General features: G+C 43.9%; 2 protein-coding genes across 2 annotated transcripts in view; one reads left to right on the top strand and one right to left on the bottom strand.

Moving 5' to 3' along the window:
* Positions 1-5320: 5320 nt before the first annotated feature.
* Chrm5 (cholinergic receptor muscarinic 5) overlaps positions 5321-19030 on the bottom strand; it is a 56220-nt gene continuing 42510 nt past the window's right edge. The window contains exon 2 of the mRNA XM_041678995.1: positions 5321-8865. Coding sequence (XP_041534929.1) covers positions 7193-8785 — 1593 coding nt within the window. The 5' untranslated portion in view covers positions 8786-8865 and the 3' untranslated portion in view covers positions 5321-7192. The remainder of the gene's footprint in view (positions 8866-19030) is intronic.
* Aven (apoptosis and caspase activation inhibitor) overlaps positions 18050-19030 on the top strand; it is a 139138-nt gene continuing 138157 nt past the window's right edge. The window contains exon 1 of the mRNA XM_041678996.1: positions 18050-18341. Coding sequence (XP_041534930.1) covers positions 18102-18341 — 240 coding nt within the window. The 5' untranslated portion in view covers positions 18050-18101. The remainder of the gene's footprint in view (positions 18342-19030) is intronic.

A 19030-nucleotide genomic window follows, 5' to 3' on the forward strand; every position in this document is an offset into this window, starting at 1 on the left:
TATCTTTGGATACATGAAGACCACTAAAAATAAGTACCAATTTCCATTTTGGGATATTTGTTTTTTTTTTTAAATTTATTTATTTATTAAGGATTTCTGCCTCGTCCCCACAACCGCTTCCCATTTCCCTACCCCTCCCCCGATCAAGTCCCCCTCCCTCATCTGCTCGAAGAGCAATCAGGGTTCCCTGACCTGTGGGAAGCCCAAGGACTGCCCACCTCTATCCAGGTCTCGTAAGGTGAGCATTCAAACTGCCTAGGCTCCCACAAAGCCAGTACGTGCAGTAGGATCAAAAACCCACTGCAATTGTTCTTGAATTCTCAGTATTCCTCATTGTCCGCTATGTTCAGCTAGTCCGGATTTATCCCATGCTTTTTCAGACCTAGGCCAGCTGGCCTTGGTGAGATCCCAATAGAACATCCCCATTGTCTTAGTGTGTGGGTGCACCCCTCGTGGTCCTGAGTTCCTTGCTCGTGCTCCGTCTCCTTCTGCTCCTGATTTGGACCTTGAGATTTCTGTCCGGTGCTCCCGTGTGGGTCTCTGTCTCTGTCTCCTTTCATCGCCTGATGAAGGTTAATATTCCTGAGGATGCCTATGTGTTTGTCTTTGGATTCACCTTATTTAGCTTCTCTAGGAACATGAATTATAGGCTCAATGTCCTTTATTTATGGTTAGAAACCAAATATGAGTGAGTACATCCCATATTCCTCTTTTTGGGTCTGGCTTACCTCACTCAGGATAGTGTTTTCTATTTCCATCCATTTGTATGCAAAATTCAAGAAGTCCTTGTTTTTTACTGCTGAGTAATACTCTAATATGTATATATTCCATACTTTCTTCATCCATTCTTCCGTTGAAGGGCATCTAGGTTGTTTCCAGGTTCTGGCTATTACAAACAATGCTGCCATGAACATAGTTGAGCATATACTTTTGTTGTATGATAGGGCCTCTTTTGGGTATATTCCCAAGAGTGGTATTGCTGGATCCAGGGGTAGGTTGATCCCGAATTTCCTGAGAAACCGAAACACTGCTTTCCAGAGTGGTTGCACAAGTTTGCATTCCCACCAGCAATGGGTGAGTGTACCCCTTTCTCCACAACCTCTCCAGCAAAGGCTATCATTGGTGTTTTTTATTTTAGCCATTCTGACAGGTGTAAGGTGGTATCTTAAAGTTGTCTTGGGATATTTGAAATACATGAATGCATTTGCAACATTCTGTTAGAGGTGAAGTTGCTTCTTCTTTTTATTAGGATGTCAATACAGATACAGTTATATAAGATAATCACATTTCTAAAAGCTCTGCCAAGGACTGGAAAATGACACTCTTGGGACGGCTGTTCTTAGAAGGGACATAATGAACATCCTTGTGGCTATCTACTGGTTTGAGACTTGTTGAGGGTTAATATAAAAAAAGGCATTAGGATTTTTTGGTAGCTAGATTTCTATGAAGTATAATGATGCTAAATAAGTATGGATGATTGTTGGACACAATAAGCAAAAACGAGGCTCATTTTGCTTTGGTTTTCTTTCCCTGATTTTGAATCACAGATGAATTTAAGGTTGTATTCCCCACCCCCACACAGAACTTATGAATTACTAAGGGAGATGAGTGTGGTTCCTTGGAGGATTATAATGACTGTTGCCTCTCTGAGTTTGACATGAACATATGAGGGTTTTTTTTTTTTTTGTCTATTATCACTTACTCTCTCCATAACTTGTGGTAGTTTGAAGGAAAATGGCCCACAAAGGGAGTGGCACTATTAGGAGATGTGACCTTATTGAAATAGGTGTGGTCTTGTTGGAGGAAATGTGCCACTGTGGGGGCGAGCTTTTAGGTCTTTTTTCTCAAGCTTCACTCAGTGTGATGGTCAGTCGATTTCCTGTTGCTTCTGAGTCTTAAGAAAGGACTCTCAGCTCCAGCACCACATCTGCCTGCATGCCACCATGCTCCCCATCCTGATAATAATGGATTGACCCTCTGAAACTGTACGGGAGCCACCTCAGTTAAATGTTTTTATTTATAAGAGTTGCTGCGGCCATGGTGTCTCTTCACAGCAATAGAAACCCTAAGACATAACTCAACTAGTTCTCCTGGATGTTTTCAAAGTTTTCAGTAATAGTAGCTGCTACAGGCAGGCACAGAATGTATCTTCTCTGGGACCCATGTGTTTAGCTTTATGGAGAGCTCTAGAACCTAATACCCAATGAAAAATTGCTTGATAGAAACATCCATGTCTACACAACTCTTTTGTAAATTGAGAGCCCTAGGAATGGTGAGTTTTTGGGAAATAATCTCTGTAGAAAAGTCAGAGCTTTATTTCTCACAGAAAGAGAAAAGTAGAGGATACTTTCTTAAAACATCAAAATATGCAGGATTTTAAAATGGGATGCAAACACTGAGAAAAATGGCTACAAGAATTTTTAAAAGCCTTTTATATTTATTTATTTTGTTTGTGTGCCATCAGAGGACAATTTGCAGGAATTGGTTCTCTCTTTCCACCTCGTGGGTCCCAGAGATTGAACTTGGGTTTAGAGGCAAGCAACTTTATCTGTGGAGCCTTCTTGCTGGCCTTTGTTTTTTGTTTGTTTGTTTTGTTAAAGACAAAGGGGGAGAAACAGAGACTGTTAACTAGACAATAATGGAATAGGATAAAAGAAATAGAGGGCAGAGGGGCACTTCTCTGAATAAACCTTAGTTTTGACTTTTACAAACATTAACATTCTACTTATTAAAAAGAAGTTAAATCAGTGTGGGTAGCAGCTAAGGCTTAAAATCCCGGCACTGGGGACGCTAAGGCTGGAGAATCTTGAGTTCCAAAATAGCCAGGTCATGTCTCAAAGTAGAGGGAAGGAAAGTGCAGGACCATTGTGGGACTGAGTCTGTAGATCAGCAGAGGAGTGCTTGCTTAGCTTGCAGAAGGGCCTGAGAAACCCCACACTCTACAAAAGGCCAAGAAAAGCTGAGGCCCTCCTCCAGATGCAAGGTTCTAAACACGCCAATGGTAGGGCATTCTGTTTGGTCCTAGCTTAGATCCCGACTGGAAAAGAAATTCTTACAACAAACAAAAATTTGTAGGACTAGTAAAATTTGAGCAGTCTATAGACTACAAAACAACATTGTAGCAATGTCAATTTTCTTGATTTTTGTTGTTTGTGCAGTAGTTACATAAAAGTAACATTGTTCTTAAGAAACAAACATGGAGACATTCCAAGGTAAATAGACACATAGAGAAAACCTACTCTAAGACATGTGAGGAAAAAAAATTGAGGGCCAGCACACACAGCTGTGCACACTGAGAGAGAGAGAGAGAGAGAGAGAGAGAGAGAGAGAGAGAGAGAGAGAGAGAGAGAACACAAATAGGAAAAAACTTTAATGGGTTTGTAAAACAGAAGAAGGATAAAGAGTTGCTTCTAGTATTTATTCAGCTTTTATATAAGTTCAAAATTCAAAAGAATTTGTTTTTTAAAAAAATGTGCTTCTGGCTCCTTTCCTAACACATTTACCCACTCCCTGTCTAGATTTTCTTAAATTAGCAAAGAGCTTGCATAATCCTGAACTTTACTGATGCAATGACATGAAGGAGAGAGAAATTACAATCACAAAATGCTAGTGAAACGCCGGGGGAGAAAGTGAGGCTGTTCCCGTTGGCACAGGGCCTCTGTCTGAGAAGAGCTGGGCTTCCAGGTTTGTCCCGCATCCCAGTCCTACAGGAGAAAGGAAGACTTTTAGCCATAGACGTTTTATCATCATTATTTAATCTTAATTTGATCATTGGCACTTGGGATGGCACACCACGGAAGGTAGCAACAGGGATGTGTGTTCCACATTGTGTGCCCTTTCGTAAAAGGGAAGGCCATGCAGAGCTGGGTAAGACCCCGGTACAAATTGGGTCTGTCATGCTAACCGGAGACGATTCTCCAGTTTTAACACTTTTTCATGGAATCCCTGGGCTGTTGAATGTCTTTAATATCCAGAACAACATGAGTACAATACGCTTTGCTGTGATTCGGATATTTGTAGTAGACGGCTATATATCCCAACCCAGGGGTTTAGGTGCAGATGTCACAATACAGATAACTGACAGCGTCACCCTCAGAGGATACTCGCCAGAGGAGCAAAGCGGAGGAACGCTGGCAAGGCGCGTTGCTTAACTAAACAGAAATGGAAAACTGGAACTTGTCACCAACTTCACAGCCAAAGAGAAACAAATCACATTATTAGCAACACATAGCATCAATAGATAACTAGTTAAAGCGGAACACAGTTTTCACCACAGACAGAGCTCAGGATGCTGGGATCTGGGATCCTAGCCCAGGTGTAGGACAGGATATACCCCACCCGCTCACCCACTACCTGTAGTTGACAGTTGAATCTTTGCATTCTGAAGGCCCCACTTAAGGCCCCAACTCAAGGAAACTTTGCTTTCCCCTAGTGGTTTTGGGGTACACTTTGTCTATGTTAATAGACATGAGGAGCCTTGTGAACCTGGCTACTTTCCAAAGTCAATAAGGATCAGTTTCACAAAAGATAAACTAAAAACGCTCATTCTGTGTGGTGGTGGAGCAATACTCTCTCCACTCCGGCTCTGGGGTCCTTTGCTTTAACTGCCTTATTCCTCTACTGTGACTGATGAATACCCAATATAGGATTAAAATGCCATTTTCATGGAAAGATTTCCAATTTTGCCAGCAGCCAAGGCCTTAAAGGAAGAGAATCAAGTGCGTCTACAGCTGGTAGAGCAGGTTTCGGAATAAAGCCACACCCTCCTGGTGTCACGTAGGCCTGGGAACTCTTCTTAGAGATTTGAGCCAATTAGTATTTTCTGCTAGTTTCTTGGCAGGTAGGAACCTGCCCTTCACAAAGACTCCACAGCTATGGGGCATCAAACATGTTCCATCTCAACATCAGGTCTCTGCAGGATAGAATAGAAGCCTGGGTAGATTCACCTTGTGCTGCCCAAGAGTTCCCCATCCTAAAGGCTCCTTGGTATGTAACTCTCTTCTTCTAGGGTCGGAGGAAGAACTCAGGCACACATCTAATTCCCAGGAAACCAGGACAATTCTTTTCCTCCTCTTCCTCCTCCTCTTCCTCCTCCTCTTCCTCCTCCTCCTCCTCCTCCTCCTCCTCCTTCTTTTCTTCTTTTGCCATCCTCTTAACAAATGAGGTTGAAAGAGAGCTGGCTTCCACTGAGTGAAATGAAATCCAGATTTTTTTTTCTTTTTGAAATTGGATCTTGCTATAGACAAAGCTGCCTCCACTGCTCAAGTGCTGGGATTATAGGTATGTTCCACCACACCCAACTGAAGTGTAGAGAATTTTTTTTTAACACAGTGTCAAATAATAGCAGATCTAACCAGGAAGTGTCTGAGAGCATTTCCCCACCTGCCAGTTCTTCAGGTAGCTCTTCACTGCTTTTACTGTGGGGCTTTCATTAATTTAACTTTAAATTAAGCTTTAATTTCTTGTACATGTATTTATGTTTAGAGTCATCAGAGAAGCATCTTAGGTTCAATTTTTTCCTCTCCTGGTTCTGACACTCAAACCCAGGGTTTTGAGCATGCTGGACAAGCACTGTCGAACAAGCACCACTCCATCTCCAGTTTGTTTATATAAAAATACTTCAGTTAAATAGTTCCATCAAATCAGTTTTTAAATAATTCCAAGGTACAAATGTATGTTGATAATTTTTGTTTTTATGTCCCTATAACTTACACTTAGCTTTTAAGATGAAACTTATGCTTAAACAATGTTTGCTTTGGTGCTGAGGGTCAAATCCGGTGCCTCATGGATGTGGAGGAAAATGTCGCATCACTGGGCTCCTCCTAGCCAAAGCGTTCATATTTAAGGACCATAACCAACTGCGCCGAACTCTCAACGGTAAGTTTCTGAGTGTCTCACTTTGGGGTGAATTTGGGTAGGAGTGAACAAGGAAGTCATTTCTTTCAAATATGAAAGACGTATAAGAGAGGAAGGGAGAGAGAGAAAGAGAGAGGGAGAGAGGGAGAGAGAGAGAGAGAAAGAGAGAGGGAGAGAGGGAGGGAGAGAGAGAGAGAGAGAGAGAGAGAGAGAGAGAATATTCCCCTCTGTTTGCCCAAGTAGCATTGCTTTCCCAGCACAAGACAGTAATCTGTGAATGTCTGGGTGTGTTAGGGGTTGAAATAGGGGGATTGGGAGCTTCAACAACTCTTAAAGAAATGTCAAAGCATAGAAGGAATTATATTTGTTTTCCATGTTTTGTATCTGAATCGTCCTGAGAAGAGATTAGAAAGCAATACCCCTGAAAACAACATAAAGACCCAACATTCAATATCCTAGAGAGGATCCTTACTGCACAGGGCTGTTATACAATCAGTTTCTCCTGGGAACACGGCATATTTAGTAAATGACTCCAAATGGGCACCAAAAATGACACATAATCTTTGTTTAGAGAAATAATTACCTCATTGGTAAAGCCCAAAAATAACTGCACGGAAACTTGATCATCATTAGTAGCAGAATAGAAGCCCCTTTAGGAGACCAAGTGTGCAAGTGTGCCAACGGCAGCACCCTTCTTGACTCAGGATGCTGAGAAACTGATGGTCTGTGGGAATCGCCATGGTTTCACTGGGTTCAGGCGTTGTCATAGCTATGAAAGGGGGAGTGAGAGCATCGTTCTGCATATGAACAGAAAAACATGCCACAGTACAGAACACGTGATAGCTGCATAATAAGTGCTGATTAAATTACAACGAGTAGTATTCTTAGAAGCCAGTTGAATATCATTCTTATCCAGAGGCGACAGTGGTCTACATTCTCCTGATTCTCACTGGTATAAGACAACTTCACACAGACACACATATTCCACAACAGTCTATGACAGAATGCCACAGGGGAAGATTTCCATCTGGTCCCTCCTGTTCTGCACAGATCAGTTCCCAAAATTATTGTCCACCAAGACTCAAATGTACTTCCAGAGCAGGGCCCCGGGTCTATCTCTCTGCTCCACCGGCAGACTCTAGTGGCATCAGGTGGCCTTGGTAATAGACAAGACTCACTTCATGTGGCAGTTGTTGCTGTGTGTGTGTGACTCTTCATTCGACCACAGACCTTGAGCCTTGACAAGTCTTCGGGGACTCACAATGGCAGATGTCATCCTTGAAAACAAGCAAACCAGACTGTGATTATGATTCTTGCGAGGGGAGTTGCTGACTTCTCAGGGTAGCTTGCTGTTCCCTTGCCAGTACAGTTTCTCGTCTGCTTTTTTCTTTTTCCACCGGCAAAGGAGCAGCATCTTAAAGGTCTTCCTGAAGGTTCTGTTGCAGAGAGCATAGCAGATGGGGTTGACAGTGCTGTTGACGTAGCACAACCAGTAACCCAAGTGCCACAAGGTGACAGGGACACACTTGTCACAGAAGGTGGAAACCAGGACCATGATGTTGTAAGGGGTCCACGTGATGATGAAGGCCAGGAGGATGGCACTCAAGGTCTGGGCTGCTTTCCTCTCTTTGACTAGGACCATTCTCTTTCGTTTGGTCATTTGATGGCTGAGGTTGGGATCCAGGCCTTTCGTGGAAGGGTCTTTGGACACCGGGAAGGTACAGGGCATGATTTTCACCTTGCGACAGCCATTGTTAGTCTCCTGGGTCCCATCAGCTTTTACCACCAGTCGGAACTTATAGGCAACACACTTCTGACTCTTGAGTCTCTGAGCAGTAGCCGGGGTCAGGAAGTACTTGGGAGTGTCATAGTCATTGTTTTCAGTCTGAGCATTCCCAAAAGTTTCCTTGGTCTCTTCAGCGCTGAATTCCTTCCTCGGGCTTTCCTTGGCCTGGTTCTTGTAGACCACTTGGAAGACAGGGTCAGTGGTAGTCTTGGCCTCATCCTCTGAGGAGGCATAGCTGCTACAGGTAGTGACCTGCTCAGCCTTGTCCCAGTCAGCGCTTAGGCCCGTGGTCTGGGTTGGCTTTCCTGTGGTTGAAGTTCTTCTGCGGGAGGATGACCAGTCATTCCTTTCTCTCTGGGCCAGGCTGGGTCTAGGGTAGCTAAAGAAAGATCTGAGCAGGGTCCTGTGAGCCGGCTTTCTCTTCTTGGCTTCTGCCACAGAATCAGAACCCTGGAGGTCAGCCAGGTCCTTGGTTCGCTTCTCGGTTTCCCTGTAGATCCGGCAGTAGAGTATGGTCATGACGGAGACAGGGATGTAGAAGGCAGCAATGGCAGTGCCGAAAGTAATGGTGGGCTCAGAGAGGAACTGGATCTGGCACTCATCGGGTGGTACTGTCCGCTTGCCTACCAAGTACTGCCAGCAGAGGATTGCTGGCGCCCAGAGGATGAAGGAGATGAACCAGGCCAAGCCGATCATGATGCCCGCCCTCTTTGGGGTACGCTTGGCCCGGTATGTCAGTGGTCTTGTGATGGAAAAGTAACGGTCAAAGCTAATCACCAGAAGGTTCATGACAGAAGCGTTGCTGGCAACATAGTCCAGGGCAAGCCAAAGGTCACAAGCCAGACTCCCGAGAACCCAGCGACCCATGAGGATGTAGGTCGTGTAGAGGTTCATGGAGAAGACCCCAATGATGAGGTCTGCACAGGCCAAGCTGAGCAGGTAATAGTTGTTTACCGTCTTGAGCTGACTGTTGACTTTGAAGGAGATCATGACCAAGACATTTCCCACAATGGTCATCAGGCTGACCACAGCCGTCACCGCTGCAATAGTGATGACTTCCCAAAGCCCATGGCGTTCCAAAGCCTGGTGATTTACTGGGGTGCCATTGACGGTGGTTTCATTGTGGTAAGATTCCCCCTCCATCCTGGTTCAGGAAGTTGTTTTCGGATTTAGTCTGAGGTTTGAAGCTGCTCTGTTCTGCCTCCCCTCTTCTTCACCGGTATCTGGAAGAGACATAAACAGGTCATTGCCACTCATCACAGTTCTGCCTGATTTTTTTTCCATTCATCATTACTTCCAGAGTATGAAATGTATTTAGAGTAAGATTATGGATTGTTGAACTTTTTTTCTTAGAAAATGACTTAATTATTATCACACTATTGTTAGAATTGATAGTGTTGAGATAGTTAAGGTAAGAATAAGGTAAAAGGCAAAATAAATTTTGGAAAACATATATATATATATATATATATATATATATATATGTACACATCATCATTGCATTGGGAAACAGTATAGTAATGTATGTATATATATATTATCATTGCAAAATTATTCTGCCTAGTGAATAAGTATTTTTTTAAACTTTATTTTATTTACTTAGTATACAATAGTCTGCTTACATGTATGCCCGCAGGCCAGAAGAGGACACCAGATCTTATTACGGATGGCTGTGAGCCACCATATGTTTTCTGGGAATTGAACTCAGGACCTCTGGAAGAGCAGTCAGTGCTCTTAACCATTGTGTCATCTCTCCAGCCCAAGTGATGGGTTTTAATTATAAAAATTTTTAATTAAAATATTTTTAATGAAAAGTTCTCTTCTATTTTTATACATGCAAAAAAATGAATTTTGGTCATCTTCATGCCCCAATGCCCTCTCTCTTTCCTCTCTTTCTCCCCTTGAAACCGTTTTTCTTCCACAGAAATCTCTGGACCTTCAGTAGCATTTTTATCAGGATATCATTACTAGTTCTTTGAGAAGTTCGCAGGCTGTGTTGTGAGCAAATCCACTCCTTTCCACAACCTCTCCCAGATCCATCCCCTTCCCTACCCACCCAGCTTTGTGTCCTTTTAATTGTTCCGTGAATTATCGTTTGCATTTTAATGCGCCTCACTGCCTGAGTACCATTCGTATGTGTGAATCTGCTGCCCTCTTGTGGCAATTTTTTTAAAAAGGGGGTTGAGAAGATGAAGATGAGAAAGGGATGAATATAATTGCTTAAGACTGGGTGGGTGGTGGGGGTGAGGGATAGTAGGGTGGAAATGAAGGGTGTGGTTGTGGGTGGGGTGGGATGGGGATAGGGTGGAGGTGGCCTGTGGGTGTGAATGCTAGGGATAGAAAACGGAAATGAGCATTGGAGGTAGTGCAGGGAAGCGGCAGGCTTAAAACACAACTGCTCACAATGGGTTAAAAGCCAAGGGGAATTCCTACTGAAGGAATGTGTGAAGAAACAAAGTTTGTGCATGCCTGTTTTTTTTTTTTAAAGGTGGCTCTTTTAAAGTAACAAACATCTAACTTCTGACTCAGAGAGAAGAAGCGCATGCAGTCTAAAGTTCATTTCAGTTAATAGACAGCTTCTTGGAGTGGGTGGGGATGAGAAGAGGGATGGGGGGAGAGGAGGGAGGGAGGAGAAACTGATTGAGCTGGAAAAAATAATTATTTTTTAAAAATCAGGGGGGAAAGGTGGCTTCTCATTGTCTATAAAGTAATAATATCTGGGGCAGGATTTTAACCAATGCTTTAAAAACACTGTTTACGAGTGCTAGATGCTTTGGAGCGTAAAAGATGCTCAGGTACATGAATTGAGAGACTTAGTCTTGTTCAGCCCTAAACAGCATCCAGGAAGACAGTGAGGCCTCAGAAGGGTCATTCTCGAGGATACTGAATAGTTGCACTGTCACCATAGAGCAGGAAAGCTGGTGAGACAGCTTATACTTGAGGACTACACCGGAGCCCCTGGATTCATGTGTGAAGCTCGTCTCCTACTCCTGGGGTATGGTGGTGGTGGGGGACTCCCTTCCTTTCTGTCTTGTGCGGTATCCCCAGACTTTGGGGAATCTATCATTTTTCTATATGTGCCATGTCATAAAAAGCCTTGGAAGAACTGCTGTAGTTAGGTTTATGGGAAAATCTGAAAGCCCAGAATTCCTTGGCAGTTAGCAAACTCTTCCCAATAGAAGTAAAAACAAGATTATGCATTTATAATTCCTAATGGAAGCATACTTTTCTGTAGGCAATAGGAAGAAAATGTCTTAAGGACACAGGGACACACTGCATGCATCAAGCAAAGCTGAGAAGTCTAGTAAAATGAGGATTGACACAGGAGCCTGGGTTTAGTTCCAAGGAGATAAGATGCATCTTGGTAAGCTGTTTGGGGCTGTGGTGCTCGGAGAGCTTTGAGACATAAGGGAAAGAGGGACCAGGAGGATCAGAGTGGGAGGAAGCTATGCTACTGACAGCTTGCTTGTCTGTGGACCAACTTCGCGCCTGTATGCAATACCAATCGAAGGCCAGAAGAGGGAGTCTCTTAGGACTGGAGTTACAGACAGTTATCCACTGGGTGGATGCTGGGAATCAAACCCTGGTTTTCCGGAAGAGTAGTCAGTGCTTTTAAGCATTAAGCCTTCTCTCTAGCTGGCCTTTTCTTATTTGTAAAGAAAGGTGGACATAATCTACTTTTTCATGCTCATGAGAATGACGGCACATTAGAAGTTAAAAACCAACACATGGGAGAGACTGAGAGAGATTCTGGAGTGAGCTGGTAAGTGAGCTGGCATAGGACCTAATGTGGTAATAGAAGTAACTGCCTGCCACTAGAGCAGAGGCCCCACAATAGTATCCCAAGGGAAGGTGGAGTATATGGCCCAGACACCAGACAGGTTTGGAAGAGGTGGACATTATCTTCTGATCACATCCGCCTTTAAGAAATAGAAAGCCTAGCCAACAGTTTAGAGTGGGGAGGGAAGGTGGTAGAAGCCTGTCCTGTGTATTTTAGGGATTGGTTCCGTCCATTTTGAGGAGTTGCCTAGCCCTGAGCCAAGACCTCGAACCCCCTTAACATTTCATCATTAGCTGACTTTCATCTCCAGCACAGTGTGGACAGAACTTGGGGCCTCAAAGAGGAGCTCTGGTAAGCTCCCCCTCATCTGTAACCTGTGAGCACCCCTCAGCAACAGATGGGGATGTTTAAAATACACAACAAATGAAAAGCTAGGCTTTGTAGCACAAGCCTATAACCCCAGCTATGCTGCAGGTTTAGACAGAAGGGTGGACCATTCAAGGGCCTGACTGGGCTACAGGATGAGTAAAGGGCTCTTTGGTGCAGATGACTGAGATACTCTTTCAAAAGAAAAAGTAAGGGCGGCCTTCTTTCTGGGAAAACCTATAGATGTTTCTCCATCTTCTTTTTCATGCACTCGGCATAGGAGGGAGCTAAACTATTTAAAAGTCTGCCTGTTTGCAGAGGGAGAATCAAGAAACTGTGCTTGTTCTATAAAATTCGTATTCGCAAGGGATCCATGATTTGTTTTAGAACTATCCCAAACAGCCTGGAGGCAGCGGTGCACGATTTTAATCTCAGCACCTGAGACACAGAGGCAGGTGGATCTCTGTGAATTCAAGGCTAGCCTGGTCTATATAGTGAGTTCCAGGCCAGCCAGGGCTACATAATGAGACCCATTTAAATTAAAGAAAGGAAGGAAGAAGGAAAGAACTATCATAATATTTTATTTTCCAAGTAGCGAGAAACTGTAAGTTCCATGGTCTTGGGTTAGTATAGTGATATTTTATTTTATTTATTTAAAATATTTATTTATTATGTATACTATATTCTGTCTGTGTGTATATCTGCAGGCCAGAAGAGGGCACCAGACCTCACTACAGATGGCTGTGAGCCATCATGTGGTTGCCGGGAATCGAACTCAGGACCTTTGGAAGAGCAGGCAATGCTCCTAACCACTGAGCCATCTCCCCAGCCCCCTAGTGATATTTTATTTATGTTTTAATAAATAATGCATGAAAGACAAGAAGGGCAAAGCTAAGGCCCTAGAGGTCAGGCAATGGTGGCACACCCCTTTAATCCCAGGATTTGGGAGACAGAGGCAGATGGATCACTTTTTGAGTTCAGGGCCACCCTGGACTACACCAGATCAATGCAGAAACCAATCCAGGTGGTGGTGGTTTATACCTTTAATCCCAGCACTAGGGAGTCACACGCCTTTAATCCCAGCACGAGAGGGAATATAAAATGAGAGGAGAGAGCGGCTTAGGTTTTAGTTTGCGAACGCCAGCCTTGGTAGAGGTAAAACCTCTCTCATGGCTTGGCTGCTTTGCGTTTCTGGGTTTTAGGTTGAACCCCAATTTCTGTCTCTTGTTTTTATTACTTGTGCTACAGGCTAGGATTTATGAAGCCTTCTTGGGAAGTTTAAATGAAAGCCCAGATATTACGTGATGATAGTGATTTTCCAACCTGAGTATGTATCACAGTTGCCAGCAAGTTGATTGAAACAGACACTGGGCTTCATCCTCAGCCTTGTGGCTGCAGGGATGTTTAGGAGTTTGTATTTCAACAAGTGATACTGTGCTACTACTACACAGTTTGAAAACAACTATGAAATGAATAGATTTTGTAGGTGGAGGCTGCTTGTTCATCTTCTGGACAGACCTGAAATAATCACACAGAAATTGTATTAATCAAAACACTGGCCTAGGAGTCTTTTTTTTTTTTTTTTTTTCGAGACAGGGTTTCTCTGTGGTTTTGGAGCCTGTCCTGGAACTAGCTCTTGTAGACCAGGCTGGTCTCGAACTCACAGAGACCCGCCTGCCTCTGCCTCCCGAGTGCTGGGATTAAAGGCGTGCGCCACCACCGCCCGGCTGGCCTAGGAGTCTTATTAACTTATTATTAATTGTTATCAACTATTCCTGTTAAGCGTAGTGTAGAAGGAGCTGTGGGCTGCTTCCCACTGCCCGGCTCCCGCACAGCTAGCTTTACCCACAATAATTACTCGGAAACTGTATTCTTTTAAATACTGCCTGGCCCGTTATCTGTAGCCTCTTATTGGCTAACTCTCATATCTTGATTAATCCATTTCTAATAATCTGTGTAGCACCACGAGGTGGTGGCTTATCAGGAAAGATTCAGCCTGTCTGACCTGGTGGCTGGCTCCATGGCGTCTGACTGAGGGAGAATGTATTACATTAAAAAAAAAATCTATTTTCAATAAAAGGTGGAAAATATATTTAGATTGCTTTGAGTTAAAAAATGTAAGGCCACAGTGACCATTTTGAGATAAACCTTCATATACATTCTTGTTAATTCTCTTTAAAAAGTTCCTAAAAGTATATTTACTTGATGAAAGGTTATAAACACTATGAATGCATTTTATATACATTTAAAGAAATAAGTAAAGGCAAGGAAATCTCCATTTCTTCCTAAAGCATTAATTTAAATAAAATGTGCTTATTATACTTCCTCTAATAATGGCTATTGTTAGGACATTTTGTTCAAATATTGTATGGCATGCTTATTGAAATGTAAAAACCAAGGCTTATCTAATAAAAATGCTACATTATGTGTTTTTGTTAGATAGAGGTAGGAATCAATTTATCTGCTTATTTGTAATTTCCTGACATTGGCTCTCACTGATGAAAACAGTAACAACAACAACAAAATCAAAGGTACAACCAGAATTTTAGAGAAAGTGAGAGAGAGAGGAAGACAGCCATCAAATTTCCGCCCTTCACCATGTGAGGAGACAACAAACACGTGGACCCTCACCAGACAGCAAATGTGCCATCACCCTGCTCTTGGACTTGACAGCTTCAGATCTGTGGGAGCCAGATTTGTTTGCCAGCTACCCAGTTCATGGTATTCTGCGATAGTAGGCCAAAAGAAATCAGATTGCTCACTCCCCTGTGTGTAAGCCTTGCTTTGAAGACATTTGACAATTTCTGTGGTGTAAAAACCTCCATAATGCCTTGGTAGTTTCAAAGAAAATGACACCCATAGGGAGAAGGCGTGGCTTTGTTGGATTAGCTGTGGAGGACGTAAGTCACTATTGGGGGCAGGATTTGAGGTCTCCAGTGCTCAAGTGACCTCAGTGTGTAGCACACAGACTCCTTCTGCTGCCTGGGGATCAAAATGTAGAACTCTCGGGTCCTTCTCCAGCACCATGTCTGCTGGCCTGCCGCCGTGTTCCACTGTGATGATAATGGACAACACCTCTGAAACTGTAGGCTAGAGTTATGTGGTCATGGTGTCTCTTCACAGCAATAGAAACCCTAACTAAGACAACGCCTCATTTCAACCTACTACCAGCTTTGTCACTGAACACAGAATCTTAAAGAGATAATGTACCAAACCATTATTGACTTGGTCACCCAGAGAATGGAATCTAGACTGTCCAGTGTGTTCTTAAAAATGGCATTTATATCTATCTAAGTCTTGCTGGTTCCTTTACGATATAAGAATATGACTCTCCTTACTATTGTTATGGTCCTGTGCTTGGTGTTTCTGGAGAGATGGGACTACTGAATTTGAGAGCTCAGAATAGGGAAGAACACATTAATCCTGAGTGCCACTGGCATTCTGAATTTCACAGGTAGATACAAAGTATCTATCTGTCTATCTATCTATCTATCTATCTATCTATCTATCTATCTAGCTATCTATCTATCTATCCAAATAGAAAGTATAAAATATAGTGTGAATAAATAAAAGGAAAATGTAGAAATGATTTTTTAATGCACCATGTCAAAAATAATAGTATTGTTTGCACCATTACACTAACCAACAAAATGCTAGCTGTTATGGCAAAGAGATAACTAACATGTGGAATGAAATGTTAAAACTACTATTATTATTGGTGTACATGAAAGGGTAATGAGGGTGAAGCTTTCTATATGTGTTAAAATTTTATGATTTAGATTGGCTTACCCTGATACATCCTCCTCCCTAACTCTTGATTTTCTATTAATGGCACAATTAACTAACTGTCCATACAAGTAATAAAAGCGGGCATCACCACTATTTCTCAGATCCTGACTTCCCCATTTACATTGGAGTGTAGAATTCTAAATTTCCCACTTGTCGGCTGTTTTCTTGGCTCTCATCTCCAGCCACACCCTGACGACTATGGCCTGGATTTTCCTAATGACTTCACGCCTCTGACTGGACTGTCAATCTCCTTTACAGACTGATTTCTCAAGACTTTGAAGCCAGACCACCCTGGGCTTGAACCATTCCATTAATTACTTGCTGTATGACCATAAAATTATCTGATGTGTGTGTTTTCTTTTGTGTGTGTGGTTTAGTACATGTATGTTTGAGTGTGCATGTTTATGTAAGGCTAAGTATGGAGGTCAGCAGTTGATTTTGGGGTGTCTTCCTCAATCACTTATCACTCTCCACCTTTTTGAAAAAAATTTGTAAAATTTTGTAAAAACATTTTTACAAATACTTTTATTTTTAAAATAAAATTTAAAAAAATGTAAAGAAATGATTACAAACTTATTTGCATATATAGAAAATCTTATTAAACTGCAGTCTGTAATTTTTAAATGTAGAGGAATTAAGCTTTTTTTTTATCAGGAGAATGCAGATAAATTTGACAGCATACACTTGATGAAATCACTAATGTGAAATAATTAAAATTCTACAAAATATTAAAATATGTTTACAAGCAAGTGTGGTCACAATAAAGGCTAATGTCGGTTACAAAGACAACGTTGACCAAAACTCACTTTGTTTCTCCGTCTTTAGAGATTTATCCAGAAGGCTCATGCATTAAACAGTTAGAGAAGATAATTTTGTTCATGGTCTTCAGACAGGGTTTCTCAGTGTGATAGCTAATCTTGGTTGTTATCACACCATGGCAGGGGAACCTCAACTGAAGAGTGACCTTCATCATGTTGGCATTAGGGCCAGTTTGTGGGGCCTTTTCTAGATTGCTGGTAGGTGTGGGAGAGCCCAGCCCAGTGCACTGTGAGCAGTACAATCCTCAGGCATGTGGGGCTGGGGCACAGAGACAGAAGGGACCTGAGGGGCTAGAGAGATGGCTCAGTGGTTAAGAGCACTTGTTGCTCTTGGAGTGGACTAATGTTTGGTTATCATCACCCACGTGACGACTCACAATGACTCACATGACTCTATGTATGTATGTATGAATCAATCAATCAATTTATCCATCCATCCCTATCTCTAGATTCCAGGGAATCCAAAGTGGTCTGCTGGTGTCTGTGGGTACCAGGTACTCATGTGGTACATGTAATATGTGCAGGTAAAACACTCAGACACATAAAATAGTTTTTTAAAAGACAGCTGAAATAGAGCAAACAAATCAGAAAGCAGGATTTCTGTGGTTTCTACTTCAAGCTTCTACTTCCTGCTTTGGAGTTCCTGCTGTGACTTCCCATAATGATGGATTTTAAATTGGAAGAAGAAATAAACCTTTTCTTTCCTAAGCTGCATTTGCTCATGGTGTTTATGACAGTAACAGAAAGCTAAGTCAGACACTCACGAACCTGGATCTCATAGATTTGGCTAGGAGGGCTGACCAACGAGCACCAGGTATTTGCACATGGGACACACAGCCAGGCTTTTCATGTTGGTGCTGTGGATTTGGGCTCAGCACTTTCCCAATGGAGAGGTTTCTCCAGCCTAATGTTTGTGTTTTCAATGTGGGTTCCAAACCTGAGTCTAGTAGTTCAGGTCATAGGCCTATTGAGTTCAGAGGAAGGGATCTACTGTGTACGGAGACAACTGGTGGGTTTTAATGCTCTGCAAGGGATAGCCGTTTCAAAGACTATATCTCTCAAGTTGACAAATCTTCAGGGGTCCCCTCATCTTTGTAGGTTCTCCCACTCCCTCCCACCTCTTAGCTGGGCCAGCTTCTGTTCAGTCAGAAGGCTGTAGCTGGGGTGTCCACGAATCATGAAGAGCTACTTCTAGCTTTGGTCGCGAAACTCTTCCTGCATTTAGCTCATGAGAGCAGAAGTCATCTTTCTATATAACTGTCTTCCTTGTGAGTTTAGGACTTTAGGGTGGGGTTGATCTCTCTTCAGTTCTGGACATAGTACTGCCTGTGTGGTTCTGTGCACAATTAAAGCAATATATGGCAGTGGGGAAGGGCCAGGAAAGGCCGGGGATGAAAGTGACGTGGAACTCACCCTACCTCCTTCCTAAATCCTGATTTTAAAATGACACATCCTCTTTAAATTAGAAAGTTAACTAACACTCTTCGTACATCTCCGGCTTAGTGTTCTGCAAATACTCGTAAGAATTAAGAGCGATCACACAAAGTGACTTTAGAGCGTCCCCTTCTTACAGATCACACCTGCGGTCCCCGCCCCGACCGGCCCGCACCCGGATCACCGGGGCCCGTGCTCGCCCGGCCGCTTCCGGTGGGGCCTTCGCTCCCGGCAGCGGCTCGCTCGCGCGCTGCTCTCGGCGGGCGGCCTCATGCAGGCGGAGCGCGGGGCTCGGGGCGGCCGCGGGCGGCGGGGAGGCCGGGAGCGGCCCGGAGGGGACCGAGAGTCGGCCGGAACCGCAGCGGCGCTGGCGAGAGGAGGCTGCGGGGACGGAGGCGGCCGGCGGGGCCGAGGCCGGGGCTTCCGCGGAGGCCGAGGAGGCGGCGCCCCGCGTGGCGGTCGCCGGGAGCCGGGAGGCCGCGGTCGCGGCGGCGGCGGCGTCAGCACACGGGTAAGCGGCGCGGGATGCTGCGGCAGGCAGCCGGCGTACGGCGCCTGCGCCGGACAGAGCCGGGGGACGCGCGTGGACGGTGAACGCGCAGCCCCTGGCTGCTTGCGGCCCAAGGACTGGGGTACCGGCCTCCGATTTTGCTATCTCCGGGGTCCCAAAGTCTGATGGTGTCCCTGCAATTACCCGCTACAGCGCGGGCCCGGGTACATGAACCCAAACAGATTCACTCAGAGAAATGTTTGTTCCTTTATCCTGTGTTTCCTTTATCCCGTCCCAGCATTGCCTAGGTAACACTCTCTGTGGTCACATCTGGATGGAGGGACATGGGGAAGATCATGTCTTCATTTTGGTCCTTCCCACTTTTCAGATTCATATTTCGTCTTGTTGAGTACCTAAAGATTGACCGACCTTCCCGAGGTCTCTCTGTTCTCACGTCTTACGGTAGGCACATTGGTGTCTTAAATCAGGATTAACTTCAGAGCTCTGAAAGCCAGACAATAGAGTTCTGCCTGTGTAGGGACCGTTGTCCAGCTGCAGGACTCCACAGAGTGCACATCCTTTGCATTCCCTCTGTATGCAAACGGAAACAACTTCTAGCTATGTACTACTTCAAAGTAACTTCTCCAGGAGCCCAGAGGTTTACAGACTTTGATAACCAAATCCTCAGGCCAATCACCTTCACTGAATAC

This window comes from Microtus oregoni, unplaced genomic scaffold (genome assembly GCF_018167655.1).
Source record: "Microtus oregoni isolate MIOR12 unplaced genomic scaffold, Mior012 000031F_ref0000149, whole genome shotgun sequence".
In the NCBI taxonomy this organism is placed as follows: Eukaryota; Metazoa; Chordata; class Mammalia; order Rodentia; family Cricetidae; genus Microtus; species Microtus oregoni.